General features: G+C 53.7%; 12 protein-coding genes across 12 annotated transcripts; 5 read left to right on the top strand and 7 right to left on the bottom strand.

The window, feature by feature from the left end:
* Positions 1-326: 326 nt before the first annotated feature.
* Positions 327-1936, top strand: CTAM01_10023 (translation elongation factor EF-1 alpha; the record flags this gene model as incomplete). The annotated part of the gene is made up of 4 exons (XM_060526039.1): positions 327-476; positions 532-655; positions 766-1838; positions 1901-1936. 4 exons carry the CDS (start codon positions 327-329, stop codon positions 1934-1936), a joined length of 1383 nt encoding a protein of 460 aa, XP_060379367.1.
* An 815-nt stretch (positions 1937-2751) lies between these two features.
* CTAM01_10022 (uncharacterized protein) lies at positions 2752-5539 on the bottom strand (the record flags this gene model as incomplete). The annotated part of the gene is made up of 3 exons (XM_060526038.1): positions 2752-4212; positions 4265-4527; positions 4576-5539. The coding sequence occupies 3 exons, from the start codon at positions 5537-5539 to the stop codon at positions 2752-2754; spliced, it is 2688 nt and encodes an 895-aa protein (XP_060379366.1).
* Positions 5540-5882: 343 nt separating this feature from the next.
* On the top strand, positions 5883-6963 carry CTAM01_10021 (MAGE family protein; the record flags this gene model as incomplete). Its single annotated transcript, XM_060526037.1, has 4 exons — positions 5883-5912; positions 5966-6173; positions 6229-6366; positions 6416-6963. The coding sequence occupies 4 exons, from the start codon at positions 5883-5885 to the stop codon at positions 6961-6963; spliced, it is 924 nt and encodes a 307-aa protein (XP_060379365.1).
* Positions 6964-7211: 248 nt separating this feature from the next.
* Positions 7212-7675, bottom strand: CTAM01_10020 (splicing factor 3B subunit 10; the record flags this gene model as incomplete). The annotated part of the gene is made up of 3 exons (XM_060526036.1): positions 7212-7256; positions 7312-7518; positions 7574-7675. Coding segments are annotated over 3 exons (354 nt in total), but the record flags the coding sequence as incomplete, so codon positions are not given.
* A 287-nt stretch (positions 7676-7962) lies between these two features.
* On the top strand, positions 7963-9359 carry CTAM01_10019 (uncharacterized protein; the record flags this gene model as incomplete). The annotated part of the gene is made up of 2 exons (XM_060526035.1): positions 7963-8919; positions 8976-9359. The coding sequence occupies 2 exons, from the start codon at positions 7963-7965 to the stop codon at positions 9357-9359; spliced, it is 1341 nt and encodes a 446-aa protein (XP_060379363.1).
* Positions 9360-10216: 857 nt separating this feature from the next.
* CTAM01_10018 (uncharacterized protein) lies at positions 10217-12653 on the top strand (the record flags this gene model as incomplete). Its single annotated transcript, XM_060526034.1, has 4 exons — positions 10217-10341; positions 10619-11179; positions 11240-11787; positions 11857-12653. 4 exons carry the CDS (start codon positions 10217-10219, stop codon positions 12651-12653), a joined length of 2031 nt encoding a protein of 676 aa, XP_060379362.1.
* A 2096-nt stretch (positions 12654-14749) lies between these two features.
* On the bottom strand, positions 14750-15940 carry CTAM01_10017 (short chain dehydrogenase; the record flags this gene model as incomplete). Its single annotated transcript, XM_060526033.1, has 1 exon — positions 14750-15940. The coding sequence occupies one exon, from the start codon at positions 15938-15940 to the stop codon at positions 14750-14752; it is 1191 nt and encodes a 396-aa protein (XP_060379361.1).
* Positions 15941-17012: 1072 nt separating this feature from the next.
* On the bottom strand, positions 17013-18098 carry CTAM01_10016 (uncharacterized protein; the record flags this gene model as incomplete). The annotated part of the gene is made up of 1 exon (XM_060526032.1): positions 17013-18098. The coding sequence occupies one exon, from the start codon at positions 18096-18098 to the stop codon at positions 17013-17015; it is 1086 nt and encodes a 361-aa protein (XP_060379360.1).
* A 1737-nt stretch (positions 18099-19835) lies between these two features.
* Positions 19836-20126, bottom strand: CTAM01_10015 (uncharacterized protein; the record flags this gene model as incomplete). The annotated part of the gene is made up of 1 exon (XM_060526031.1): positions 19836-20126. A coding segment is annotated over one exon (291 nt), but the record flags the coding sequence as incomplete, so codon positions are not given.
* A 422-nt stretch (positions 20127-20548) lies between these two features.
* CTAM01_10014 (uncharacterized protein) lies at positions 20549-21247 on the bottom strand (the record flags this gene model as incomplete). Its single annotated transcript, XM_060526030.1, has 4 exons — positions 20549-20682; positions 20732-20824; positions 20924-20973; positions 21087-21247. 4 exons carry the CDS (start codon positions 21245-21247, stop codon positions 20549-20551), a joined length of 438 nt encoding a protein of 145 aa, XP_060379358.1.
* A 1435-nt stretch (positions 21248-22682) lies between these two features.
* On the bottom strand, positions 22683-23478 carry CTAM01_10013 (uncharacterized protein; the record flags this gene model as incomplete). Its single annotated transcript, XM_060526029.1, has 2 exons — positions 22683-23163; positions 23231-23478. Coding segments are annotated over 2 exons (729 nt in total), but the record flags the coding sequence as incomplete, so codon positions are not given.
* A 1748-nt stretch (positions 23479-25226) lies between these two features.
* On the top strand, positions 25227-26161 carry CTAM01_10012 (uncharacterized protein; the record flags this gene model as incomplete). The annotated part of the gene is made up of 2 exons (XM_060526028.1): positions 25227-25677; positions 25890-26161. The coding sequence occupies 2 exons, from the start codon at positions 25227-25229 to the stop codon at positions 26159-26161; spliced, it is 723 nt and encodes a 240-aa protein (XP_060379356.1).
* Positions 26162-27862: the final 1701 nt, after the last annotated feature.

Here is a 27862-nt window from a genome sequence, read left to right as displayed (position 1 = left end):
TGGCGGACTAGCCCACTCCCCCTCCCACCTCTACTCAACCCACTTCGACCCTCTCACACTCCCACTCCACCACCCAACTTTTCCACTCACAAACATACAAAAGCCTCGCTCGCCCACCAAAGCAAAGCTTTTCCCTCCTTCTTCTGCTCTTCGTCGTACATACCGAATCCAAATTTACGGATCACCTGTGCAGTAAGTATTCACCTTACCTCACTCAGCCACTTCTCTCACACATCAACCACATCATCGCGAGAATCATCACTGACTCGACGCCTTTGCAGCTTTTACCTTTCAAACACACAACTCGATCACATCCCACCGCCAAAATGGGTAAGGAAGAGAAGAACCACATCAACGTCGTCGTTATCGGCCACGTCGATTCCGGCAAGTCGACCACCACTGGTCACTTGATCTACCAGTGCGGTGGTATCGACAAGCGTACCATCGAGAAGTTCGAGAAGGAGGCTGCCGAACTCGTTAGTAACACCTTGTCCAATGGTGTCATTATTTGGTTTGCTAACTCCCTCACAGGGCAAGGGTTCCTTCAAGTACGCGTGGGTTCTTGACAAGCTCAAGGCCGAGCGTGAGCGTGGTATCACCATCGACATTGCCCTCTGGAAGTTCGAGACTCCCAAGTACTATGTCACCGTCATTGGTAAGTTCAACTTTGACATGATATCTCTCATTTTGAGGAGCGCCTGCCGTTCTTCGATGAGCGAGATCAAGTTTTATTTTCGCCTTCAGTCGCTAACCTCGACTAAACAGACGCTCCCGGTCACCGTGATTTCATCAAGAACATGATTACCGGTACCTCCCAGGCCGACTGCGCTATTCTCATTATCGCTGCCGGTGTTGGTGAGTTCGAGGCTGGTATCTCCAAGGATGGCCAGACCCGTGAGCACGCTCTGCTCGCCTACACCCTCGGTGTTAAGCAGCTCATCGTCGCCATCAACAAGATGGACACCACCAAGTGGTCCGAGGCCCGTTACGAGGAGATCATCAAGGAGACCTCCGGTTTCATCAAGAAGGTCGGCTACAACCCCAAGACCGTTGCCTTCGTCCCCATCTCCGGCTTCCACGGCGACAACATGCTTGCCCCCACCACCAACGCTCCCTGGTACAAGGGCTGGGAGAAGGAGACCAAGGCTGGCAAGTCCACCGGCAAGACCCTTCTTGAGGCCATTGACGCCATCGACACCCCCAAGCGTCCCACCGACAAGCCCCTCCGTCTTCCCCTCCAGGATGTCTACAAGATCGGTGGTATTGGAACAGTGCCCGTCGGCCGTATCGAGACTGGTGTCCTCAAGCCCGGCATGGTCGTCACCTTCGCCCCTGCCAACGTCACCACTGAAGTCAAGTCCGTCGAGATGCACCACGAGCAGCTTACTGAGGGTCTCCCCGGTGACAACGTTGGTTTCAACGTGAAGAACGTCTCCGTCAAGGATATCCGCCGTGGCAACGTCGCCGGTGACTCCAAGAACGACCCCCCTCTGGGTGCCGCTTCCTTCAACGCCCAGGTCATCGTCCTTAACCACCCCGGTCAGGTCGGTGCTGGATACGCCCCGGTTCTCGACTGCCACACTGCCCACATTGCCTGCAAGTTCTCCGAGATCCTCGAGAAGATTGACAGACGTACCGGCAAGTCTGTTGAGAACAACCCCAAGTTCATCAAGTCTGGTGACGCCGCCATCGTCAAGATGGTTCCCTCCAAGCCCATGTGCGTTGAGGCCTTCACCGACTACCCCCCTCTGGGACGTTTCGCCGTCCGTGACATGCGCCAGACCGTCGCCGTCGGTGTCATCAAGTCCGTCGAGAAGTCCGCTGGCAACGCTGGCAAGGTACGTTCATCCAACTCATCTTACTCTCATGTCTCCCCATCAACTAACATCATCATCACCAGGTCACCAAGTCCGCTGCCAAGGCTGGCAAGAAATAAGCGATCTGACTCACCAGGGTTGGTTGCTGAGTTCGCCCACGGCCTCACCGTTGTGGCTCACTCACTTCTACGGCTTTACGAATTCCCTTTGCGTGGCATGAGGACATTATGATATGGCGGAAAGCACGAATATCGAGAGGAAGGTTGGACCGGATGATTCTACGTCAAAAAAGCTTCTCATGATACGTGCCTAGTAGCACAAAAATAGAGTCCTAGAAGTGATTCCCAAGTTAAAAAACAACGTTCCAAAATGCTGTGACATGAGGCTCTCGTGATGTAATCTTCATAGCTCTAAGTAACCTCTAATCAGAGACGGGTCCCCTGCTGTTAAAGTGCCTGACTGATCATGGCAAGCCCATTCTCCTGTCGTGGTGCCAGTGAGGCTTTCCACCGTGTACTTGTCCCAAGTATGGCAGTCCGGTCCGGAGGCTTTCATTTGCTTCTCCGCATGCCACCGTGACACTGTGGACCTGAATATGGGCCTTGCCTGTCCCACGATAAATGCTGAACGATGCTCACTTCAATCATTGTCTTTATCTGTTCTGAGTCGCAACTCTCTCGAGTCACTGATGCCTTCACTGGGCAATACTAAGTAGTTAGGCTGACAGAAAAGTTTCAAGGCGAGCTTCTGCCTCCCAAAGCTAATTACTGATACTCAGAAAGGAAGGCATTCGCGCCTTCACCTTCACCAAAGACCGCCCTCACCGCGTCTTTAGTAAACTGTGCCTAACTTTCGGTCAAACAAGGTTCAAATGATTAGGCTTTTTATACATCAGCGATACTACAGTTGATCTACAATTATTTGGTACATGATTTTACAAGTCATCCTTTTTTGGCGTCTCAGCCTCGCCGCCCACAGAAGTCTCAGTCTCAACGTGCTCGTTGGCCGATGCTTCAACATTGTTGTCCACAGGAGTCTCAGCTTTCCCATCCTCTGCCGCTGTCCCCTCTGCAGCTTCTAGCTGCTCCGCAGGAATATCAAGCTCACTCTCACCAACAGTCTGCTCCTCTCCAGCCTCCGCGACCTCAATCTCCTCGACTGCCGCCGCCATCGTGCCTTCAACTTCCTTGAATTCTCTCGTAAGATCCCTCTCTCCGATCCACTTCACAACTCCGCCTCTCACAAAGTCCTCCGCGATGTCGAGGTACTTCCTCGCGTAGGCCTTCTGTTCGTATTTTGACAAGCTCGCGTCGGCAGGTGGTGGCACAGCCTCAAAGTTCATCTGAGAGCGGCGACCGCCGTGCAGACCGGCCTCGATACTCGCCAACTGGATCTTGTGACCCTCGTAGCCCACCTCGAGAGTCCTGCGCATCTCGAGACCGGCAAACATGTACTTTACGGGCCCGGAAACGCTGCCGTCATCCTTGGCGAAGGGAAGACCCGACAGCTCGACCTCGGGCGGCGGGCGCAGGCGTCCTTCGAGGAGATCCAGCTTCGCGGCCTCAATGTACTCGCGGAACGCAGACGTATCGAGGGCCTCTGGTGACATGGTGGACACCAACGGCTGCGAGAGCCGCAGGTCGACGGGTTCGGAGGGGTACGCGACGTCGGTAAAGGTCTGGCTAAGGGTAGCGACGAGGCGCTTAGGAGTGGCGTCCCACGCCAGGGGGCCTTCGGGTAGGTCGTCCGGAACGGTCAGGTGGAGTTCAAGGAGGTCGGGAAGGTCGTGGGCCGTTTCCTTGGCCATGGAGGGATGAGGCCGGAAATGGAGGAGGAGGGTAGTTATGATGGGGGTTTCCGGATTCGCAGAGGTGACTGACTCCACGATGGGTGTGAGACCTGCGGGAGGCGGAGAGCTAGGTGAGAAGATGTGGTTCTTGGTTTTGGCTGCCTTGGCGATTGAAAAACTTCCTTCGTCATACTTGTGGAGTATTTGGCCAAAGGAAGCGGTTGTCGAGACGTACGGCTTGCTCCAAGGAGCATCTGAATCCAGAGCCGGGGCCTCGGTGGTCAGAGGCAAAGGCAAAACGTCGCCCTCCGTGATTGTGAACGCCTTGTCGGTTAAATTTTCTCGGCCGGCTTGCTTCACCCATCGAGACCACTGTGTAAGCCTCTCCTTCCACGAGAGCTTCTCGTTGCCGCGAGGCTCGGCGACAAGTCTTGCCTTCTTCACATTGGACTCATGTTTCAGGGCGATGGACTGTTCTCTCGGGAAGAGGGCGGAATGTAGCAGACGCTGAACAATATGGCCCAGTTGTTCACCCGTTTCGTCTTGGTCTACCTGTTCACCAAAGGCGACTTCAGTGTTCCCGTGTTTGATCCACGACACCTCAATCTGCTCGGCTGTTAGTTGTAGTCATAACTGCAATACGACGAGTTAGACGCACCTCTTTACGCTTTTTACGGTCGATGAAAGTATTGGTGAGCTGACCCAAGTTCCAGAGTAACTTCCCGTCGACCTCGCTATTAGCAAGCCAATCGGCTTTGAAGTTCTTCACAATGATGGATTTGGTAGCTTCGTCCAGCCTCTGAAGAACTGTCTGTGTCTTGGCCTTGGTGGCGTTAATCTTTAATATCGAATCCGAGATGTCAATGGTTTCGCCTGGATCGAGATAAGCCTCCCTGATGGCATCCAGTCGCTGTTCTCGGTCTATTTGCATGTTAGACAGCACTGCCGTAGCTGGGTCGCATTACTCACTCGTAAGTAGCGCAAAGAACCGCTCATCAATCCGCCCACTCAAATAACCTTGGCCGTCGACAATCTCTCTCATGGTCAAGCGCCAGGCCTCCAGCATGAGAGTCAATCCCAGCCTCTCCTTGGCCGAGCCGTCGATTTCGACGCTTGCCACAGGGGTCCAGGGCGTCAACACTTCTACAGAATCGTAGAGCTGCTTCGTCTTCTCCTTGGGCGTAGTAGCAGCTCTCGCGTTCGCACGGCTTACATATGCCCTGAGTTGGGCAACTGTGAAGCCATTGATAAGCACATCAAGCAGCGTATAAAAGTCATCGTACGAGACAATGGGATCGGAGGGCCGGATCTCTTCAAGGTTCGACAGTGCCTCCTCCATCGTCAAATCCTTATCTTCAGATGCTAGGCTCTGGCTGATGTCGAATGCCTCGGGAATGAGCTCTTCAACGGGCAATTGCTTAATATTCCGGTGGCTGCGTCTCATGTCGCGCATGACAATCGCTTGTGCCTTTTCTCCCAGCATATCAACGTCCAGTGCCTCAGATTGGAGGTACACACTACGATTGCCAACGCGACGCCTTGAGACTCGGTCGAGGGGGTCTTCGCCGATGTAGTATCTTGTCAAGAGAGGGCCGCTTCGCTTCGTCGGCCCACGGGACAAGGTGGGAGCTTCCGGTTCGGTTTCGATCGATGCGCCATCTCCTTCTACTATTTTGGGTGACGTCTGAGAAGGCTGGTCTTTCGTAGATGAGACGTCCTTCTCAGGCACCTGCCTGCTTGGCGGTTCTTCATCCCTCCCTTCTGAGATTCTGGTAAGGCGCTCCCATGCTGATTCGGAACTATACGTCCGTCGCTCGAGGAGCTGGGTTCGAAAAGGGGCGATTCGGAGTGAGCTATGAGCTCTCGGTCGGTCGAGGATTCGTAATTGGCATCGCAGGCATACACCACGAGCAAACACTACTCGCGAAATCATTTGAAAGAAAGAAATGCAGAATAACGCTGTATGAGCATTCACATGCCTTTGCGAACATACAACCATGTCACTCAGACCAGAGCTCCCAAATTTTTGCGACAGGAGCTGGATGCGATAAGATAAGAGATAAGATAACGTGGCGCGAACCTGCAGGTGCGAAGGGTCTGAAGTGGCACCGCGAAGACCGCGTCCAGTCGCGTCAGATTGCAAGTTCACCGAATTTTACCTACCAGTACAGTCGAATGGCCTACGCTTTGGGTTTCTTCTAAAACTGAATTGAGAATCCGCATTGTTAAGATTCCGTTGTCAGAATTGGAGCACCTTCGTTCCATTCAGAGCCAACATGCCTCCCTCACAAAGGAGGAGACGACCCGTATGCCCCGCGCTAAATCCTCAAGGCTCGCACCAGAGACTAACAGCACCCAGGTCGACGACGAAGACTCAGACGAGGAACCAAGACACCCGAGACAAAGGCGCAATAATGACGAATCTGCTGAAGAAGAAGGATCTGAAAATGGTGCTGTGGACGCCGAAGCGAGCGCAGAGGACCAACTCTCGAAGAAACTGGTGCGATATGCGCTGGCCTGCGAATTTTCGCGAACGCCTATCCGTCGAGACGGTATCAAGGAGCGAGGTACGAAGATACGATGGGCTCGTAGCACTGTGAGCATTACTGACGGTCGCTTCAGTACTCGGAGATCAGGGTAGAGCCTTTAGGAAAGTATTCGACCTAGCGCAACAACAGCTCCGCCTCGTCTGGGGCATGGAGCTGCGAGAACTCGCAGTGAGGGAGAAGTTCACCATGGCGGAGAAGCGACAAGGCAAGTGTCATCTACGACACGACGTCACTTGGCATCCCCCGCTAACACCGCGCAGCATTAAAGTCCGGCTCCCAAGCAAAAAGCAGCTCAGGCGTCTACGTCCTATCTTCGACCCTCCCCTCCCAATACCGCTCCCCGACCATCCTCGCCCCCTCAAAAGCACCGAGCACCGACGCCGAAGCATCGTATGTGGGCTTCTACACCATGATTGTGACCATCATCTTCCTCAGCGGCGGCGAGCTGTCTGAGCAGAAGCTACGGCGGCATCTGAACCGCCTCAACGCCGAGGCGAACGTGGCGGTGGAGAAGACGGAGGACGTGCTGAAGCGTATGCAGACGCAGGGCTACGTCGTGCGCAAAGTGCAGAAGAACGCGGGGACGCAGGCGCAGGACGGCAGTGAGGACATTACGTGGCTCATTGGCCCGCGCGGGCTCGAGGAGATTGGTGCCGAGGGAGCGGCGGGCATGGTACGTTCTGTCTGGGCCGACCAGGCTGATGCGGACCTGGAGAAGAAGATTGGGGCGAGTTTTGGGATTCGCCCGGCTGAGGATGGGGATGGGGATGTAGATATGTCACAGGCTGAAGCTGGGCCCTCGCATTGAGGTGGTGTAGCGGCGTAAAGACGGAGAGGATGTCCATGATTAGTGAGGAAAATTTCGGTGGAACGGGATACCCAAGAAGTAGCAAGCATTCCGAGCGTATGCGTTATGAACGGCCAAAATTGGCAAATGGATTTTTGAGGGTGTTTAACCCTCCATTACTGGTTCCTAAACACAATGACCCCAACGCCAGTGCCCTTGTAATCCTATATCTTTTTCAAGAACCATGCCTCGATAGTCGTCGCTGGTCGTTAATCTTCGCGTTGTGGTGGTGGACCGGCAGGTTGCATCATTTTCTATGAGCAGTTAGAAAGCATGTCTCGAACCATCTAGAATTAGGCTTCAACATACCCTGATTAACCTCGCGCGCAGAAGCTGTGTAGGCTCGTTCTCAGCCAAGGCCATGTACGACAGCATAGGGGGGTGGCCGGCGATGGATGAGTAGGTGTCGCGGTAGATATTGGTCTTCCACTCCCAACTCGTCGTATCGGGGTGTCCGGTGCCAACGTACTTGGCCTGGAGGCGCTCGAGTTCTTGCTGGTTGCGGAGTTTGTCGGCCTATACATGAATCCTGTTAGATGGTTCTCGAGTTCCAACGGGGATGTCAATATACCATGTTGTCTTGTGTTGCTGAAGAAGAATGTGGATGGTGTTTACAAGATTGTAAAGCCTCAACGCACTGGACTGTCTTCCATGGATGCGCCGGCTGAAGCTCGGCAGACGTTCACCGAATGAAGCTGGCTGGAAGGGACGTGCGCGCTTGAGCTGCCTTCGCCTTGAGGACCCACTCCTTTCCAACTCAACCACGGACTTCCCAGTCTCCTTCAACTACTTTACATCTCAACATAAGCAAAGGGTTCATCAAACGAAGGATATTGCATCTCATTGGTATTATCTCCTACTCTCATTGAAGAATCACTCTTGAGAGGACGAAATCCTCAGATACTCTTTTCTCCGCCAACATCTTTCGTTGCCTACGACAACCACAGGAACAAAGCCAGTATGAGCAAGAGCCAGATCCAGCAGAGGGTCTTGCAGACCAAGCGGAAACAGCAGAGAAATGAGGCCGAATCCATCGAAAAGTTGAAGGTCAAGTGCGCGGAGGATCACAGCAAGGCCCACGTTGCGCACTGCAAAGACTGTTACGGGGAGGTTGTGGAAACGATGAGAAGTAGATATGCCGATTCCAAGGATGAGTGGTTCTCCGACAACAAGGCCTTCTTGAGTGATCTCGACGGCTTATTCGCCAAGCTGAGAGACTTTACGGAAGATCTCAAGTCCATCGAGGCTCGGATCGACAAGGAAAAGCAGAGGCACTACCGCGAGACTCTACCTAAATCGGTTGCAGGACAGATCACCGAGGCGTCGATTGGCAAGGAGGAATTCCAGGCTGCATTGGACGACGAGCAAAAACCCACCACTGCTCTCATCGAGGATGTCCGAAAAGTCGTCGGCAAAGGGGGCAGCAATTCTCCAGGTTTGGAGGAATTAGCACCGAAATTCGACGACCTTCCGCCAGAGAAGGCAACTGATGTCCTCATTGACGTCTTCTTCCGCGACCCGAGCACGGGCGAGATTCCGGCATCATGCAGCAAGTACGTTGAGAAGCTGCGGTCCGGATCGTCCATTGACGAAGTGATGGGGGCCATGCAGGCCGACAAGTCGGCGAGGTCCAACGCTGCTGGGAATATGGACCGGCACAAGCGGACACTGAACGAGCTTAAGAGGGCGCAAGCGGCACATGAGCAGGATAAGCTCCTGAAAGCTCAGAAGCGGCAGCAGCCTCCGCCTCAGGGTCCGCAAGTCAACAAGGAACTGTACGATCTTCCGCCTTGCCTCGCTTGCTCCGGCAAGGTGTCGTCAGAGGTCATCGCGTGCCCTTTGTGTTTGATCTTTGCCGAGCTGAGCCTCACTAAGAGGACAGTCTTCGACTCGGAGAAGTGTTACGACGAGGCATATGTAAGTCAATCCCTATCACTGCAGCGACTACGTTGGTAGGCTAACAGATGATACAGGACGAGCACGTGAACACGGCGCACAGCTGCGCGGCAGGCAAGGGATGCATCCAGCTCAAGGAGGAAGACGAGGAGATGGGCGGTAGTGGCGAGGGACCTGTGATCTGTGAAGAATGCGCGGAACAGCTTGGACAGAGTATAGTGTACTGTTCGTCCCGCTGCGCAAGCTCGGATTTCCAAGCCCATCGAGAGGGAGTTCACATCCCGAATTGGAAGGGACTCGGTATCGACCTTGGCACTCAGGGGGAGCACTTGGTCTATGACAATGATGAGAAGACCAAGTATCACGTCAACGATATCTCCAAATTCGTCTGGCGCCTTGACGATGCATTTGATCGCGTCTTCAAGGGGAACAACCCTGATATCAAGGATTTACAGCGATAAGGAGACGCTCGTCAGCATGTCTCCTTTGAAAGCTCTCAATGGACAGCACGACAGCTGACGAGGCGAATCTTGTCCGTGAGGTCGACTTGCTCCAATTTATCACATTCAAAAAACAATGACCTATTCCACCAAACCTCCCAATCCAGATGAGTGTATCAGAGCGTGGTTTAACGAGGCTCATGGTGACGTTTCAGAAAGCCACACTGCCACTCCAAGACTCCGACGTGGTTCGGAACTTATCGTCAGCACCAAGGCCAAAGCCACAGCCACCGCCATTGAAGCACCTAGAGCTAGTTAGGTTCGGTAAAGACTCCAAAAGACCCCTGGAATCCGCCCTAAGAGCGGAGCCGCCTAAGCCTGACGCATGCAACTTCCCCCAAGGCACCGGCCAATCAACAACATCCGAACGTCGCCGGAGGACTCGCTCAACTCATTCGCCGCCCTTTTCCTCAACCCATGTCTCTCTGCCCCGCGAAATTCCCAATGTGCCGAATATTATGGTTCTTGTGGAATTACACCCAACTCACTTCCAACCCCCATTCGCTCAGCTGCAAGACATCCAAGGCGTAAGCTGAGCTCTGAGCTGCTCAGATAACGCTCTCATTCATCTCAGCTCCACCATCATTCCCTTTGCTTGGTGTAGCTTCGCGGGCAGTGGATCTCAACTATACTCTCCCAGCTCGTCCAGATACGGGAAGGCATCAGTCGCTTTGTCTTCATCTCTCTCACTCCCCGCCAAGCTTCTCTTCAAACATCTTCGGCACTTGTTTGCCTATTTAGTCACTTCACTTATTCCGGGCCGAATATCCGAGCACCCCCATACACCCCGATCCGTCACTCCGTGTCGCCAACACATCATGGAGCCCGGTACCGATCCTGACGCCGGTGCCAACCCGCGGCAGAGAGTGACCAATGCCTGTGAAGCGTGCAGGGCAGCCAAGGTCAAGTGCCAAACCAGCGTGCAGCTGGGAATATGTCGAAGGTTTGTTGTGTGTGGCCACCCTAGTCCCGGGCGGTACTCCTCCGAGCTGCCCCGGCGTATAAGTCCATTCATCCGTATGCTCACCAGCCGCCCGAACAATCCAGATGTCTCGACTTCAAGAGAGAATGCATCTTCCGCACCGGTCCAAGGACCCGTCGTCCACGGCAATCTAAGCAGTAAGCTCTCGTCACCTTCTTTGTATCCATTACCTGCTATTGTGTGATTTCTCAGCTTCAGATGAGTTTACCGCCTCACCAACCATACTCACATGCTACAGAAACCAGGACGCACCCAGGCCGCCTCCTCCACCGGGACCCTCAAAGACGTTCAGCATCGACTTTGAGATGCCCCAAGTGGAAGAGCCCGACGACCTCGAAAGCCTTGCCGCCCGGCACGACAAGTACGTGGACGAGTTTCTACCACCAGAGTCCGACCTAGAGTCCATAGAGATGATGTTCGGCCTCGACGCCGGCTCCGGTAGCGGTCCCCACTCGTCCATCTCGTCTCCACCGTCCTCGGGCCCGTCCGTCTCGGTATCGAGCTTCGGTCTCAAACCGCAGTTCAACCTAGATTCAGCAGAAAAGCTGCTATCAACTTTCCGCGTCATGCTCAAGCATTTTCCCTGCGTGGCACTCCCGCCCGATGCCACAGTTACTTCGCTTTCAAAGACGAAACCGTTCATGCTTCTCGCCATCCTCTCGACGGCGTCTGCTACCAGTGCATTGCAGGGCCACACTCTCTACGACGAAGAGTTTCGCAAGATTCTGGGTCTCAAGTTCGTGGCCGGTGGCGAGCGGACGCTAGAACTCCTCCAAGGGTTGCTCATCTATACGGCATGGTGAGCTTGCTATAACTGACTGACCCCCCTTTGAGGCAAACACCCCCTTACACAATTCAGGTACCCCTTCCACCTCCGCCCAAAGAACAAACAAGCCTTCCAATACGTCCGCATGGCAGCCGAGATCCTCCACGATCTCGAGCTGAACCATCCACCTAGCCAAGGCGCAGGCTCACCTGCCGGCGGCGGCGGGACGGCCTCGTCATCGTCCTCTGCGCCAGATCAAATGGACGGTATTCGTGCCTACGTGTCCTGCTACTACCTGGTGTCAGCGCACGTACTGCCCTTCCTGCAGTATTTTCGCCGCACGACTCTGACCGATGCTAGGTTCGCAATGGCCTGGGCCAAGATGGCGATCCTGGCCCTCGACTACACATCATGGACGGCCACCTGCTGCGATCTGCTCGAGCACAATTCTGCGCTCAAGGGCGATCACACGCTCGCGTGGCTGGCTAGGCTGGTTCATATTACCGAGGAATCGGCTGCCATCGCAAAGAGTATACCGCAAGGGGATCAGGCGAAGCAGCAGGTTCACTTCATGTTTCTCGGGCTCGAGAGCCAGCTGAGGGAGTGGCAAGGCAGGATACCAACCAGCCTCGGCGACATCAGTCAGTCTCCATTCTCCCATCCAACAACGCACAACCCTCCTTCCTTATACTAACTCAACCCGTCCCCAGACTCCCTTACACTAGCCAACCTATTCACCGAAATGTTCCTCCTCGCCGGCCCAGTCTACACCCTCCGCTCGACAGCAAAAATAGGCGACAGCGACCTCGGGCCCCCGATCCCAGCCCACCGCCTCGACAAGTGTCTCACCCTCCTCCGCACCCTCCTCGACTTCATGACCAACCTCCCAGCCGCCGCCTTCGTCGAGCTCAGCTCCATCGACTGGGGCCGCTTCATCCAGGCCGTCATCCTCGCCATCCGCCTCTCCTTCCCCATGCCGCTCTGCCCGGAGTGGGACCACGCCCGCGCCCGCGAGCAGCTGCAGTTCGACTCGTACCTCGCGCGCCTGTGCGCCAACAGCGAGGCGCCGACGCTGACGCCCGCGACCAAGAGCACCATGGACGTCCTGTCTGCGGGGAAAGTTGTCTTTTCCGTCGTCAAGCGCAAGTACGAGGCTCGCGTCGCGAACATCGAGACGCCGGTGAATAAGCTGCCGCGGACGATTCGCGGGTGTCCGATGTTTGATGGGAGTCTGGATCAGTATTTCCCGATTTGGGATCAGGATCTGAATAGGGACGGGACGCATGGGTTGGTCTCTCCCGCGACGAATGGGACGCCTGTGATGGTGAATGGGCAGCCTGTCTATCATGACCTGTGGGCGACGATGACGATGAACTGGCCTGATGGTATGGCTGGTGCTGCTACACCCGGGTTTGATCTGGGCCAGGCCCAAGATCCGACCATGAGCCTCGATCCTTCATTTCAGGGGGCCATGGACCTTGGCCCTTCTCCTAGTGGTAGCGGGTGAGGTTGGTTTGGTCTGCAACATTTGGCGCTTTTTGTCGTCCGGGTCATTTTGAGTAGCGGCGGCGAACCTATTGCTCTTGAATGGCGTTTAGATTTGGGTCTCTTCTCATTATTTGGCGAGCGAGATTTCGACTTCATCACATAATCCGCATTAGGGCGTGGACGAATTCGGCATCATGTGTTCCAGTCTGATAGAAGAATATCACATCTCCTGTTTTCTGAAATTCCGTCATCATCCTACCCCTTTTCCCTCATTGACATGTCCACAATGGGCTACATCTCGAAATCGAAACAGCGACAAGATGGCTGCTGCCTGCTCATCGTGGAGTATAAAAAGAGCGCCACGGCCATGGTGAAAGGCAAGCGACCAGTGCCCACATAACAAGGGCAGTATGCTCCGATGTCGTTGATGAGCGAGGGAAGACGCAGCTGCAGTAGTGGTCGGAGTGAAGAAAGGAAAGAGAGAAGACTCTTGACTAGAGAGACAAAGGCTCGTTGTTCGTTCATTTCCCTTGATCCCGCCCGTATTCGTCTCATACTAATAACAGGGTTGTGCATAACGGCCAATAATAGGACTGTCGATAGCGGGGATAGTAATAGGACTTTGGGAAAAGGGGAGCACGATAGGACTATAAGAAATAGGGATACTAATAGGACTATTAATAGCGTAGGGAACAATAGGACTTTAAGTAACTAAATAAAGAAAATAACAAATAGGATTATAAATAACGAGGAGAATAATTAGACTATAAGTAATAGGGCGCTATTATAGCTTCTCTTAGGAACTCGCTTCTTTAGTCTATATATAATAAGATAATAACCTTTTTTATATCCTAAGTAGTAGAGCGTAGAGGGGGAATGTCTAACGGCCGGACGTTAAGCTCCGTATTACTTAGAAGAGGCACTGAGCTAATATATTACTACCGTATCTAGGTATAATAAGTCTTAACCTCGTCTATTAAATATATAATATTATAACGCACCTAGCTTATAGTAGGTCTATTCTTAATAATATTACGTGTCCGTATATAAATAATATCGAGTTAAAAAAATTCGAGGGACAAAGCTCTCTATTATAAAAGCAAAGACTCAGCGTTCGTTCACTATCCGTGATCCCGTCCGTATTCGACTCACGCTTACAACAAATATCACGACGCCAACGAAGCGGGATGCTGCGAACGGACGTTTACCTTGTATGACAAATCCACATGAGAAGACTAGGAGCACATACACACACATAGACACCTCACCGCGACTCACTCGGCAACAACGGCTTGGAGATTGGACAAGGAGCACATTCCTTCCATTACAAGATTGGCGATGATGAAACTAGGTTGGCTCGGCGTTGAATACTTGTATAGCTGTTCAGGAGATGGGCAGGGGGGACATTTTGGCCTTGCCGTTTAGGGCAGCGGTGACAACGACCTTGGGCTTGGAGCAAGCCAGGCAAGAACGCCAAGGGTAAACTCGTGGTTGAGAATGGTATCGTCGAAGCTCATACCTTAAGCCAGATTGTTGGAAACCAATTTATTCCATTCAGTGGAATCTCACATATCGCTTACGCTTATAACAAGATGGACAAGAACGTCGAGGTTTGACTCGTCATTTCGAATTTCATCACCATGTTGAAATCATGGGAGAGTGGACATTTAGCGCTTTGAATGTCCTAGAGGATACATGTAGTAGACGCAGTAGCGACGTAATTGTCTAGTTTTGAAAGATATAGAAACTCCCTTTTCGAAATGGAGATTCTTTTTCCAAATGTGTTCATGGCAAACATAAGTCTGCTTACAGACCGACTCCTGCTTGGCAATGATATCTCTACTTCGACTGTTAACCTACATGAAGCATCGCGTAATATGAAGCCTCGTATATGCTAGCCTTTCCTCATCTTCATCTCTCACATGGCTACCATTAGTCAAGGTGGGCTTTCCAAGTAGGTATGGTTGCATTCATCTACGACGAAGTGTGTCGCCAACGTCTTGATAACTCAGATTATATTGAATGAGTCCTGGGCTTACATCTTCGCCTAGCGTGAACCTTCTCTTCTCAGCCACTTGAACTGATTATATCCAGCTGATCTATCCTTGGCCCTCACTATAAACTACGCACATGGTCATCATGCAGAATAGCCGCTTGTCTCCCACCGCGAACCGGCCTCGTCAGAATCGAAAACACATCCCCAATCCACCCAGTCCACCCCCGAACATACTCAACCGTATTCAACACCCGAATCCACCTCCACACAAAAGCCTCGCAATCCTTATAATCCTCCGCATACACATCCCACACCGCAACCTTCCCCCCCTTCCTACCAACCATCATCACCTCCCCGTCCTCATCCTCCTCCACCAACCCCAAAGCATCAACCTCCGGCCCAACAAGCAAAGCCCTTCCCACGACCCCCTCATCCGCAACAAGCCTCGTCGCGGCATCGACAACATCCCTCCCCTGCGCCCCGCCCGCCCCGCCACCGAGTAACGCCGCCTCCGCCGCACCGGGGAACATCTGGCTCCCGCTCACAAAGTACGGACACACCATGTTCATCCGCACCCGGTGCCGCAAATACGCCGTCCCGCGCATCGCACGGAACAGACCCGTGACGGCGTGCTTGGACATGGTATACGGCGCCTGGCCCGGGAAATGCCCCACGCCCGCAACAGAACCCACCAACAACAAGCATCTGTCGCGGGGCGTGCCACCGACACCTGCACCGGTACTGTTCCCGTTCCGCGGAAGCCAGAAGAGGGCGAGGTGCGTAGTGTACGATAACCCCGTGATGTTAACGTCAATGATCTTCGTCGACGGCTCCCGCGGCGCGTCCGGGTCCGAACTCGAGGCCAGAGGCATCTCAAAGCGCCCATTGGCGCCAGGCTCGTTGACGCCCGCGTTGGCTACCACGACGTCGATGGCGCCGTTCGGCGAGAGGCGTGCGCCTTCCTTGAAGAAAGAGACCTGTGATTCCCAGGACGTGACGTCGCAGGTGACAAAGTGGTGTGATCCTCCTTTTCCCCCTTCTTGTCCTGCTCCTCCTCCCCGCTTTGAATACTCGGCGCGGAGTTCGGCCACTAAGGCCTCGCCCGCGGACGGGTTAATGTCCCCGACGATAACATTCGCTCCGTGCGAGGCCCACTCCCTCGCAAACGCCGCGCCGAGGCCGAGGGCGCCGCCGGTGATGAGGACGGTTTTGCCGGCGAGGGTGGAGGGATCGTAGGGCTGCGTCGTGTCGACGGGTGGCGAGAGGTTCGTCACGGGGATGAGGTTGTGGTAGCCCTGTGCGACTGTCATGATGGATGGAGGAGGAGGGGGACGGGACGCGCAGGCGCAGGCCGCAGGGCGTAACAGGCGCGTGTGAGAGCGGTTGAGCGGTGAGTGAAGGGCGGGAGGAAGCCAAGTGACACGCTGTTGTGAGACGTTTGATTTTTTTATTTAATTCTTTTTGTTGAGATGCGGGAGGTTGCAGTAGTTGATGAGTAAACGTCCCAGGTGACTTGGTGGTGGTGAGTTGAAAAGGATCACATCAAAAAAGAGTAAATGCCTTTTACGTATGAACTTATCTTTTCATGCATTTAGTAGGGAGAAGAGATTCATGACTACTACAACTTCTTTAAAATCAGAATTCAGCCAGGTGTTCAGATTAGGTATCAAATTATCCCTAACAAGCCACGCGATGCGAGGGCGGAAACGACACAGGAAGAAGTGGACTGTAGCGAGTGGACTGACGCGGCCAAAGTGCCCATCCGTTGGGTAAGAATCTGACAGCGTCGCTAGGTACGGATACTCTGTAAGTGTCAGGTAAGCACCGTATACCGTAGCGCGCTGCGGCTGAAAATTACGAGACCCGAGCCATGTATGTCGCCTCTCTCGGCTGGCAGGATTCCCGTCCCTGCATCAGTTTGTGTGCGCGAGAAAAGGTGGGCAAAAAAAATAAAAGGGGCGGGGAGGAGAGGGGGAGCACAGCTGGTCGTTGCAAAAGATGACGACGGCGGATCTTTTCATCAAGAGGTCGTCTCCGCCCCGGTGGCCGGCACGAATGTCCCAGACCATTCGGTCGGGCAGAGAAAAGAAAAACACGGAGCGGGGCACCGGAGCCTTCAACTTACTGTGGTAGAGAGAGGGTCCCGCCATCCCGTGGGAGGAGACGTTTGAAGAAACTCTTTTGATAAAGATCAACTTTCGAGTCAGGGAAGGCAAAATAGCATGCAACTCTCGCCGGAGCCGCTTGACCTAGACGGGCAGATAGGTACGCGTCGGCGGGGGCCCAGCGGGCGTCGAACCCGTGTTCGAAGCCTGTAATCGGGCTGAGGATCCTTACTCTCTGTACGGAGAATCTGTATGTCCATACTTCGTACTCCCGTTGTTAGCCCGTCTTCGTAGTCAGCCACATGCTTAAAGATTGAAGCCGCAGGTGCCTGTCGACAAGCAGGACGAGGTTAAAAAAGTTGACCCTGGAGATAAAACCCCAGACGGAGTGTGGCATGGGGCTCTGTGGGCTCCGTGCCAGGCTGATCGCGCACCCCCCCCCCCCCCCTTGACACCGAACCTGCCCCTCCCCCCTCCTCGCCAAATGTTTCGGTTGTCTCGGGGCCTGCATATAGTTGCTGCTGCCCGTGAAGTCTCTCTCAAAAGTGTGTGGCCCAAATTTAGACTCGATGGGAAGGAGACCGAGGAGGGTGTTATGGTTGCGGCGGTTTTCGGATGAGTGCTGTTTGGTATGCTGCAGCTCGCACGCTTGTTGATGACAGAAAGAAGGAACTTGGGAAAACAACCTTGGGAAGAGGCATATTTTGCCTCTCGCAGGCACGGATTCCTGTCGCTGGAGAAGGACCCTTGCTTTGACATTCCTCGAGATACCCAGCCTGCCCGAGCCAAAAAAGCAAGACTTGCTGACGGCCAGGCAACCCTGTCTGCCCAAGACCGCGGAAGCCCCCCGAGTGGTTGACTGGAAAGGGGACAGAGATTCAGAGGTCAGATGACCTTGACTTTGAGCAGACAGAGTTGGCCACGCCTCTAGGTACCGGTATCCGTACCATGGCTTCCGCTTCCTGGGCATTCGGTAATGATATCCACGCCCGGCAGTGGATCGTGGTTCGAACCAGCCCCTTGGGCTTTCGCGAGCGCGAGAGCCCAGAATCACGGAACAGACGCGCTCCGGTTGTCTTGCGCATGCCACCATCCGGAACCTGAACTGTTCATGTGGGTTTGGCCTGTGATCGGTGCAGGATCTGTAATGATAATAGGTATGGGCTCTCTGCTCTGCACAAACAGATATCGCACAGCCCGGGCCTGGCGGCGGCTCGGCGCATCGGCCACCCGAACGCCTGTCTTGTCCAAAGTCGAGAGATGATGGTGGGTTGTTCGCTTCAGTTCCCAAATGCTCCAGACTCTTTCCAAGATGCTTGAGAGTTAGCTCTTCTGACCCACATGACAATGCAGGAAATAGCATTGGCTTCTAAACGCAACTGCCAAACTTCAGCCAGCCACTTCCTCCTGTTGGCTTGTCCGCTCGTCTATCTCTCGCGATTTGAGTGGGTCTCGCCTCGAATCTGATGTTTCAATGAAAGCCCGGCCGAGATCAGTGGTATGGGAGGGCTATGGAACCGAGAAAAGGGGAGGACAACTCCCGTGCAGGATACAGTCGGGTTTCCGTAAGCCTTCCAACGTCGGTAGTCATCTGGGCAAGTTCGTGAGAATCGACAGCGCCAAGCTTTCCCAAGAACCCCGCAGACCCCTCCCTCTTGTGAACGGTGGGACAGGCGACTCCATCGTATCGGAAGTCTTCCTGGCGGACACCCTCCCCGTTGGGTGGTTCTGACTCTCCATTTCTTCGTCTTGGGCCGCTTTCAGTCCAGTCGACCCCGCTATCATTCAATCCTAGCGCTTCTTCTTGATCGGACCCCCTCATGAGCGTGCTCATAGTTCGTCATTGTTTGCAGTAGGTAGGTATCTCGCACCATCAGCACAGGAGTTGAAGGCCGGAGAAAGAGTCGCTGTTGTGACAACCAGAGCTGATATTCGTAATCTATCGCATCTTGATATCTCCCCAGCAAAGTGAGCTCGACCTGATACGACGGCCATAGACATTCACTGTCACCTCAGTCAGTACAGATTTGACAACGGGATGGTCGACTACGTCCTTTGAGAGAACCGAGGCTGCTTCAGCTAGATCTCAGGAGACACAAGATTAATGAGTCTATCTCAGCGATGTAGAGGCAGTAGCCAGCCTTCGGCATCACTTTGGGAGCACACCTACGCGGATAGAGATGCGCCGTTGCGGATCATTCACAAGTGACAGATGTCAGACCGAGCCTCAAAGGCCCAGGCCCGACGTTGTGTAGGTCATAGTAGCTGGTTTAGCCGGAGCTGGACACATACCGACAGCTCATCGCTGCTAGGCTCGGTACCTGAAGAGTCATCATGATTGGCAGGCCTACCCACCCTCAAGCAGCCGTGAGAGCCTGGTGTCTGTTCATGAGTCTACGAATTACCGAGTCAAGCTGGGGCTTGCTTACGGACGTTTCCCATCCTTCCCAAGCTCTCCTCGATAGCCCCCATGCCGCTAATATAACCCGGAAGAGGGTTACTCTGAAGACATAAGATTGTAGCCAGTGGCAGGGCCTTCTGCCCAGTGTCATGCGAGAAGCAAAGTTTGGGCCAATCTCTCCAAACGCTGAGCGCTTGAATTCGTCCCAACAGTGCATCTTCCTTGCTAGTTTCAGGATTCTGCATCCGGAAGTGACTGGCCATGGCATCCGTACAGTAGTCCCATGCACGACAAGTGGTACTTTCCAGGGTTGCCGGCCAATGAGACTCTACTTCCAGGAAGTCGTCTCTCCCGTGCGTGATCTAACTTTCTAACGGTTGGCTGACGAACAAAGAACACACACGGTCGTTCAGGAAACGTCAAGATACCAGAATGGCTGCTACTGTATATGGGGCAGTGGCTTGTCCTGAGTATTCGTTCGGACTTGGTACTTTTGCGGAGATTCGATATCGAAAGTTACCTGTAAAAGGCCAGGGCGTCTCACGCTTCGGTCGAACGTGTCCAGCAGAACGTCGATTTCACTATAATTAAGAATGCCAAATACCCTCTGTCGAAGCGACGAATGCAACAGCCAGGGAGACAGGTCAAAACTCGCGGCGCTTGAACTCTAAGTTGAGAGGGAAAGCAAAAAAGGCGAACTTATGCAAGGCTGGAGTTCCTCGAACGTTCCCTACGCTTGGTCAATAGTGAAGTATGTTCACTTGTGTAACCACAGCCTGATGAATTGGTGTTCAAGATGAGCCTCAAGGAGGGGAATTCTTCCAGAGTGAGTCCCCTCCAGGCCACTTCGAAGATAAGAGGTAAGTCGACAGTCTCGAGGATGCCGTGATTCAGGAGAGCAAGTCCGCCCCTGATATGCTTTTGATCGTCGCTTGCGTCCGTATCTGCAATCGCACCAAGCCGGAGAGGAGAATGATTCTCTTGCGAGCTCGTGCTCGCTACGTGACTTCGGCCAGCCACTACTCAAAGTGATGAGTGCCTCACTAACCAAAGAAAGCATGGGTGCCCTTTGTTGTTTCGTTACAATGCCGGAACTGCTGGGCTGCATTTTGAGGCCCTCCAGGAGTCGGTATGTACAGCGGCACATGCTGGAGGGCGGAGGAGGAGGCTCGGTAAAGATGACATGAATCTATTTCCGAGGATGAGTTCACTTCTTGAGCGTTTGGTATGGCGATCGTTTCCAACACACACAGTGCCGAGTTCTCTCTTCAGCCTCGTGTCTCCAGCTTGATGATCATTCCAGTATTCCTGGACTTAGGTTGTTTTCTGAGCTCGTGAAAGGGCGAAAGCGAGGTGGCTCTCGGCTTTGTTTTGGGTAACAATTGACATTCCACGCAGCTTCGTTGTCCCCTTTACCGGGGGGTGGGCTGGTCTTTCAAGCTGTTGATGGGATGGCGAGCGGATGACGGGACAAACCAGAAGCCAGCGTCAGAGAGCATTGGGTCGCAGACGTCGACTAGGCTGCGGTACGGAAACGACTCAAACACTAAACGCGTGACTGTGTAAAGTATTATAGACACACCACGGAATATTACTAAGGAAGATGGCGAGAAAGTAAGGCTCTGCATTGTGATCAGATCCTTGTACATTACCGGTAGATGCCTGTGCTGCAAGCTTCCGGAGGAAGCCCAGAGAAACATGTTGTTATTAGGAAGCTGTGGCTTTGGATGCTTCTGAGAGGAAGGTCTAACAATCAAGCTAGGGAGTACCTCTAGCACATCGTCTACCTCTCATTGCAGTTGTAACGACTTGTATCCGTGAGTTTGATGACTTATGTCTGTGAAAGAATTCAAGTTGCGCCGCATGCTAATGGGTTGCTCGCTTCTGATGGTGGTGAGAATGTGTGGTGAAGTCGATCGAGTATGTTGGTAGTACACCAGGCAGACTTACACTGACGAGCTGGTCATACTCGCCAATCTGCGAGCAGGCAGCTGCCAGAGGAGGCTAAAGAGTGTTGTAGAAAGTCGATATCTCGAGATGATGGTAGCAGCCACCGCTCTCAGTCTAGCCATCCTTATGAGAGTGGAACGACAAACAATGATGAAAGTCATTGAATCGGCCTCCAGTGTTGGTCGGAGAATTTCTCTTCACGCAAGGATCTCATTAGGGTAGGTTGTCGCGATGCATTCTTCGTACTACAGCTCGCCCAATTCCTGTTCCCCCGTGCTGACCCTACGGATAAGCGCGGTCCAGAGAATAGCTTCGTTCATAAACGAGCTGACAAGCGAGAGGCTAGGTCTGCATTGGGTAAGAAAGGTCCTGTCGTACAAACTGTATTTGACTACCCAGGCGTGTCAGGTTTGCCAGGCCAGAGGGGATTAACCGGTTGAAAATATCGTATAACAAGAATGGGAACGTGGGAGTCCACCAACTTGATCCAGAGTAGTGAGCGGAATCCGACTTTACGTGCGTGCACCTTGCGACTTGCACCCGAATTAAGTCTCTCTATCTTCAGATGCACGATGTGCCTGTACCAGCCTGCAGGTAATCGGCTAGTTGAGAGCATGTGCTTGCGACACGATGGGCTCTCTTTGAATATCTTCGGACTTTGAGTGTATCAGCGACAAGCAGAGACGCAGGACAACAAGGATTCGGAGGTGCCCTATGATAGGCGCACTGCCACAGGGAGGAGCAATGTTTGAATAGTTGGTGGAGTCGAGACTGGACGAGTTGCTTCGGGGCGAAGACCGATCCACTGCATTCATCCGCCCGGCCTATCCAGAGGCAACCACCGGGCCGGAGAGTTTTAGAAAAGAGTGGCATCGTGTTGACAGCCGGAAAATCGGAGCTCGCTCGGCAATCCAATGGGCAGCCGTAGTCTCACTTTAGCGTCATCGTGGGAGACCGGCCATGGTCGGTGTGGGTGACTACTTGAACCGGTCAGCCAGCAGTACCGGGACATTCTGTCAAAACTCAACGCAGCAATCTAAAGCGAAAGAGATGTCCAAGGAAGAGGGAATGACGCCACAATTCCCAGGCCCCATCTGCAGGCTGAGAAAAATAGAGGGTGCTCAACGCAGCGCTTGAAGGAAATCATGGTCTGGGGGGTTCTACATCGCTGTCATACCTTATCGAAACCACACTACCTATAGCTTGTCAATTACCTTGTAGATAAAATCTTTCACGTTGCTTTGCGTTTCAGACCAATTTCTCCATCTTGAAGTTTGATGGATAGAGAAATGCTTTCCATAGCCTCCTTCAACTTGGATTGGCTTCGAATCCATCTCCTGGCGGACGCTTAAAAGACAACCTGGCAGTCTCGACGGCATGACGGCCAGCATCGCGATTGGCAGTTGACATTCACACGTTCAAACTCCTGGCTGGACTGCATTCACGTATACTCTGACCGTAGCGATATGTTGAGGCGCAAAAGTTTTGACTGCATATCGGACCTGTAACCAAAGGGTGCGTCCATATAGCTTGCCTGCAGATATATGTGTGGTCTGCTAATAAGGCGTTTCGGGGGGTCTCACCACAGAAGTTTGATTATCTGCATTTGACGGCACCAGCAGGCTTGCGCCTCGGCGCATGCAGGATGTGTGAGGCGGGAACGGGTGAGGGATGTTTTGAGTACCGGCAGGAGGGCTGACGATGTCTGGAGTCTAAGGCGCGGCACAGACTCGAATCCCCAGAACTCAAATTATACAACGTTGACGGGTCGGGGCAGAAAGAATGACCAGATGTGAGGGCAATTCGAATATCACCGGCGGTTCCAAGGATCTTGGCAGTCGGGCGCCGAGGACCATGAGCGAGAAAGTGCACGTACCCTCCAACCTTGGCCAGACATGGCCTACGGGTACCTAGCTGGCAGCTCCCCCCACAATTGTACCAATGTGGAGGGTATTTTGAGTGCCTCACGGCGAACGCACAATGACGGCCCATGATGCAGCGATGCAGTTGACAGTACCAAGGGGTTTCACCGAAAAGAAGTGTAGGTGACAGGGCTGGCGTCGACACCATCTTTTGTCTGCGTCGCAAAAAGCTGTTGGCCTTGTGCGCAGATTGACACTTGGAGGGGGAGTAGAGAGCCCTACAGATACAGAAACGAAGTGAATACCCCGTGTGGACAGCTGCCCATGTCCAGGTCCTGGTCCACGCTATCACAGTTCCGCACGGGCTTGAGGGTCTGGTCGGGTCCCTTGCTTCGCGGATGCGGATGCGGTGTTCCTTGCCCCATGCTGCTGGGCTGGTGGATAAGCACACGAAGTATCGGTAGGTGCTTTAGGACGGAACTGTTGTCGACAATGGTGGGTATCAATACGTATGAGTACCGGGTTCGGACTGGTAAGGCAAGGTGAGTGGGTTAGTAGGCTAATGTTCTATGCAGCTTGGTTTGATCTGGTCTGTGGTCTCGCGTGGTAGATCAGGGCCGACAGATTTGTTGGAGTCATGGTGGCTGTCTAGGACTCTGTTCAACCCTCGACGTGCAAAGAGGCACAACAGAGGCAGATGTATGATGTAGCGGTATCCGTGGTGCCGTACAAGTCCATGTCAGAGGCAAGAGGCGCGAGGCGCGAGGGGCAGAGTGCGCGCAGCAGAAAATACTGCGTAGGTATTTCACCCGACATTTGAGTCCGTCCTCCCGAGCGGTTGCAAAGGCGCATCAAGGGCGAGGCACACACTTGTCTAGCCCCATGCAATGACCCCGTTCTCGATCCTCCTAGGTTTCAGCGGCGGCAGCTTACGATGCAGCTGGCCATGCTGGCCTGGTGCGGCGGACTCGAGAGGTTTCTTCATCATTTGATTTGGTTCTTCAGGGACAATTCTGGTGATGCGTGCGCCGGCATCTGCATCGAGAATCGAGCATCGAGTACCTTCAAAGTATCAGTCGTGCAATTAGAACGTGGGGTTATAAGGGAGGGGGGGGGATGCCGTTGATCGAATTTTACCTTATCTTCCACACGTGCATCCACAACCCTTCCTTCTCTGACTATTGCTTGACGCAAACAGCAAAAAGCATAATACCAAAAGAAAAGAAAAAAAAATGACAAGACAAAAGATTCACAAGAAACAGACGAAGTACGTAGGTAGGTAGTCGAGGTATCCGTAAAGTAAGGCACATCACGCAAAGCTTGAATTCCACCTAGGTATGTAATCGCAGTACGGATAGAGACGTGAAGGGAGGCAGATGGAGTTGCAACGTGCAAGAGAGACACTTCCATGTGAACAGTGTTGCAGATATGACTCTCGTACAGTGCAATGTTGGCCGGCTCGTTCTTTCCTTTCTATTCCCATTCCCATCCCCCTTCCCATTCAGGTATCGGCCAAGGTACGGGCATTTTGCTCCCTGGTGACAGGTGCTTCCCGTCACCAGGGCAGGTAGGTCTTCAACCTCCCAGTGTTCTGCACGTTGAGCAGGGAGGGAGGGAAAGGTGAATCTGCAATCTGCGTTGTTCCTTCTTTTCCTGTTTCGAAAAGGCCGACCCCACCCTGTCGTTGCTGCCTCCCACGTCCAACTCAGATTGGCGAGGGAAGGAAGGTACCATGCGGTTATGTGGTGCTGGCAGGTACGAATGCTCCCAGGGCAGGAGCACACGGTATCCGTAGCTACCTTACCTAGGTAGTGACGGTGTTCAGAGGCAGGAAGGAAGGTATTCGTGAGTGCGGAGGCAGGAAGGAGTCGAGGGAAAGAAACATTGAAGGAAAGTGCGACAGTGCGACAGTGCGACCGTCCAACAGTGGCCGATTCATTCCCAATTCCGTTTCCTAACGTAAGGAAGGTACCTTACGTCTTCCGCATTATTGCTCACCGTGCCTAAACCCTCATACCTCCCCTACATTGCCTTGGACATTCCCGTCCCAGTCGTTTCTTCACCTTACTTTTGTCTCTCTCCTCGCTCAACCGAACCACTTGACCGAACCGCTTTACCGGGGAAAAAAAATCCGGGTACGGGTAGATTCAGATACTGTTGAAATCACCAGCAAATCCACAGTAGTATCTCGAGTCTCTTCCTTTCCTTTCTCTTCGCCCGATTTACACCATCACTACTCCTCCTGTCCCTCGACGTTACCTCTGGCAGACGTCGACATATGTCGCGCTCGTACTCCCGGCTCGCACAGTTACAGATACACACCTCGCACAAAGACAAAGAACCAGACACCTTCGGCCCGCACGGTTGTTACACACGCACTTCCAGTTTACGCGCACTTTACACGCACACACGCACAGACGATAGCACACACGCGCAGCCCTTCTACTCCGTACCGTTCTGCCCCCCAAAGACACAGACGGACAGACTGGCAAGACAAGAGACAGACGACAGCCCATGCCGATATCTGAAAAGAGAGACACTACCATCCACCACACGCGCCTCCTGGCAAGCACCAGCCCTCAAACGGTGCCAACGATCGCCGAAAGTCTACAAGACCCCTGAGCCCGGTCGCACCGCTACTACCACCTTGGACCAATCCGCACACTCTCCTGACGCCGTTATCCCCTCTAAAGGCTGTGCCACCAAGAAAACCGGCCTAACAGGAAGACGTACAGGCAGGGGCCTCCCTTCTCTTGTCTCTCTCGCTCGTTCGCCCGCCCGATAGCCTCCAGGTTAATTCCGTCTCCCACATCCACCGAGTCCAGAAGCTGCGTCTCCTCGACCTCGACCCAGAGTCCTTGACCTACATCACCATCGCTTCCCAACCCTACCATACCATTACCTCGACCTCGACCTGCCTCTGCTGCTACGGCAATCAAAGACACACCTCCACGAGCACGCAACCTCCACAACACTTACCACCAACCTAGCTGCCAAAGGACAGCCTACACGTACCTCCTCCTCCTCAGCATTTCTCCTATTCCCGCTTCTCATCTGCGGCTTGCTCCCACGGCTCCCAGTCCCTCTGGAAAGCAGACACTGGCGCCCTCCATCCCACCAGACAAGCTTCACTCGCTGCGCACACACCCAACGAGCGCCACAGCAAAAGCACAGGCGCAGAAGCCGTCGACGCAATTCGCCAACTACTCTTGATATCAAACGTTTCCTTTGAAGAATCAGTGTCGAGTCGGCGACTGCCACTCACAGGTGTCTCTGGGCGAGGCAGACATAACGCAATCGCTGCCTGTCTGTACGAATACCGCACTCTCAACGACGACAACATCTACGACTGCGACAGGCTAGTCACTTACACAGAACCTTCGTCAGGGTGGTTGCACCTCCCCACCAGGCAAAGTAGACAGAAAGTACACTTCCAGGTCGTGCCTTAGCATTGCCTTAGCCCACACCAAACGCTTTCCCACCTTACGCGATCGGCTTCTGATTGGTACGATACGTCCCTCCCGAGTGCTCCAGCGGCGGCGCAATTAGACCTCCACAGCACGAGCATCCCTTGTCCATCCCTTCCACTCCCACTTTCTGAGGAGTAAAGTCCAGAAAGTCCAAACGCGACTGGAGTGGTGGACTGGACTGGACCACAATCCAAAAGAGTTCGAACAAGAACCACCACCTTGAGAGGAACCACCGTCGACGCCCCTAGGCCCAACAGCCACCGCGACCGACCCAGTTTGCTTTCACACACCCTCCCAGCGCCCCAGCTGCAGCCTTTCCGCTTCACTGGCTTTTCGATACTAGCCGGGTACTTCACGTCTGTACCAAAACACTACGGAGTACTTCGCATCTCCCTCCACATCGCCAGATTCCCATCATCAAGCGAATTCCCTGGGTTCCCCTAGGTACAGGCCCAACAGACTTTGGCTACAAGCCACCTTTTCTCGATACTTTGCGCCGCCAAACCCCACGATAAACCGACGACCTTGACGCCGTCCTGCAACATCTTTCCGCACTTCCGCCCGCTTTTTCTTTTACGACCCCTCTTCTCTCACCTTCGCGCAGGCAGGCTCACAAACAAAATTGTGCCCCCAGCTTCTTCTGTCCTGCCGACCAGGACCCAAGCAGTCTAACGCCAGAGGGACCCCCCGTCACGGTAGTCGTGCTGTCGAGTTTGGCTTAGTCGTTTTCCGACTTTAATCATCGAGTCAACCCATCCCGTGGGTGTAGTCCTATTGGGTACCTGTCACCATCAAGCTTCGAGGGGCCCCGGCAAGTCGACCTGCTCTGGCCTGTCATCTGCTGCGTGCCTACCACTTGCCGGTACCCAAGTCTCAGTCACCTCGTCCCATTTTCCCAGAGAGCTACGGCTACCCGACTGTCGAACGCAACCAGCCCTGCATTTACACTGCTTCCCTGAGTCCCCCCATGCTCTTGGAGCGAAGCAGGCCAGCCAGGAGCCCGTCCCTTCCCTCTTCCATCCATACCCGCTGTCCTGACGCACCGCACCGCGCCGTACTCAACCCAACTCAACTCAACCCATCAAGGCGCGCACACCATTCTTCCTGGCCGTCTCTCACTTTAACCACTTCATACTTCGCCTACCACACACTTCCCACCATCACACCTTGCCTTTGCATCCATTTGTCTGCCATCAGTGCCACCACTCCCTCCCGGTACCTTTCCACCCTGCTCAATTTCTCTCCTCCTCCCCGAACTTTAAGGCACGATACATAACCTTGCGACAACTCCTCCCGCACGCTCCAACTTCTCCCCCCCTTCTCCCAAAACCTGTCCAACCCCCCCAACTTTTCGATATCGCTCTCTGCAACATTCTTTCGTCGCCCTGTATCCTCCCGTCGCGCACTCGAAAATCGACACCAACACCCGATAATTTCACCGCGT

This window comes from Colletotrichum tamarilloi, assembly GCF_030869305.1.
Source record: "Colletotrichum tamarilloi strain Tom-12 chromosome Unknown Scaffold_43.1, whole genome shotgun sequence".
In the NCBI taxonomy this organism is placed as follows: Eukaryota; Fungi; Ascomycota; class Sordariomycetes; order Glomerellales; family Glomerellaceae; genus Colletotrichum; species Colletotrichum tamarilloi.
The sequence above is the reverse complement of the archived record's forward strand: the minus strand, read 5'-3'. Positions and strand labels throughout refer to the sequence as shown.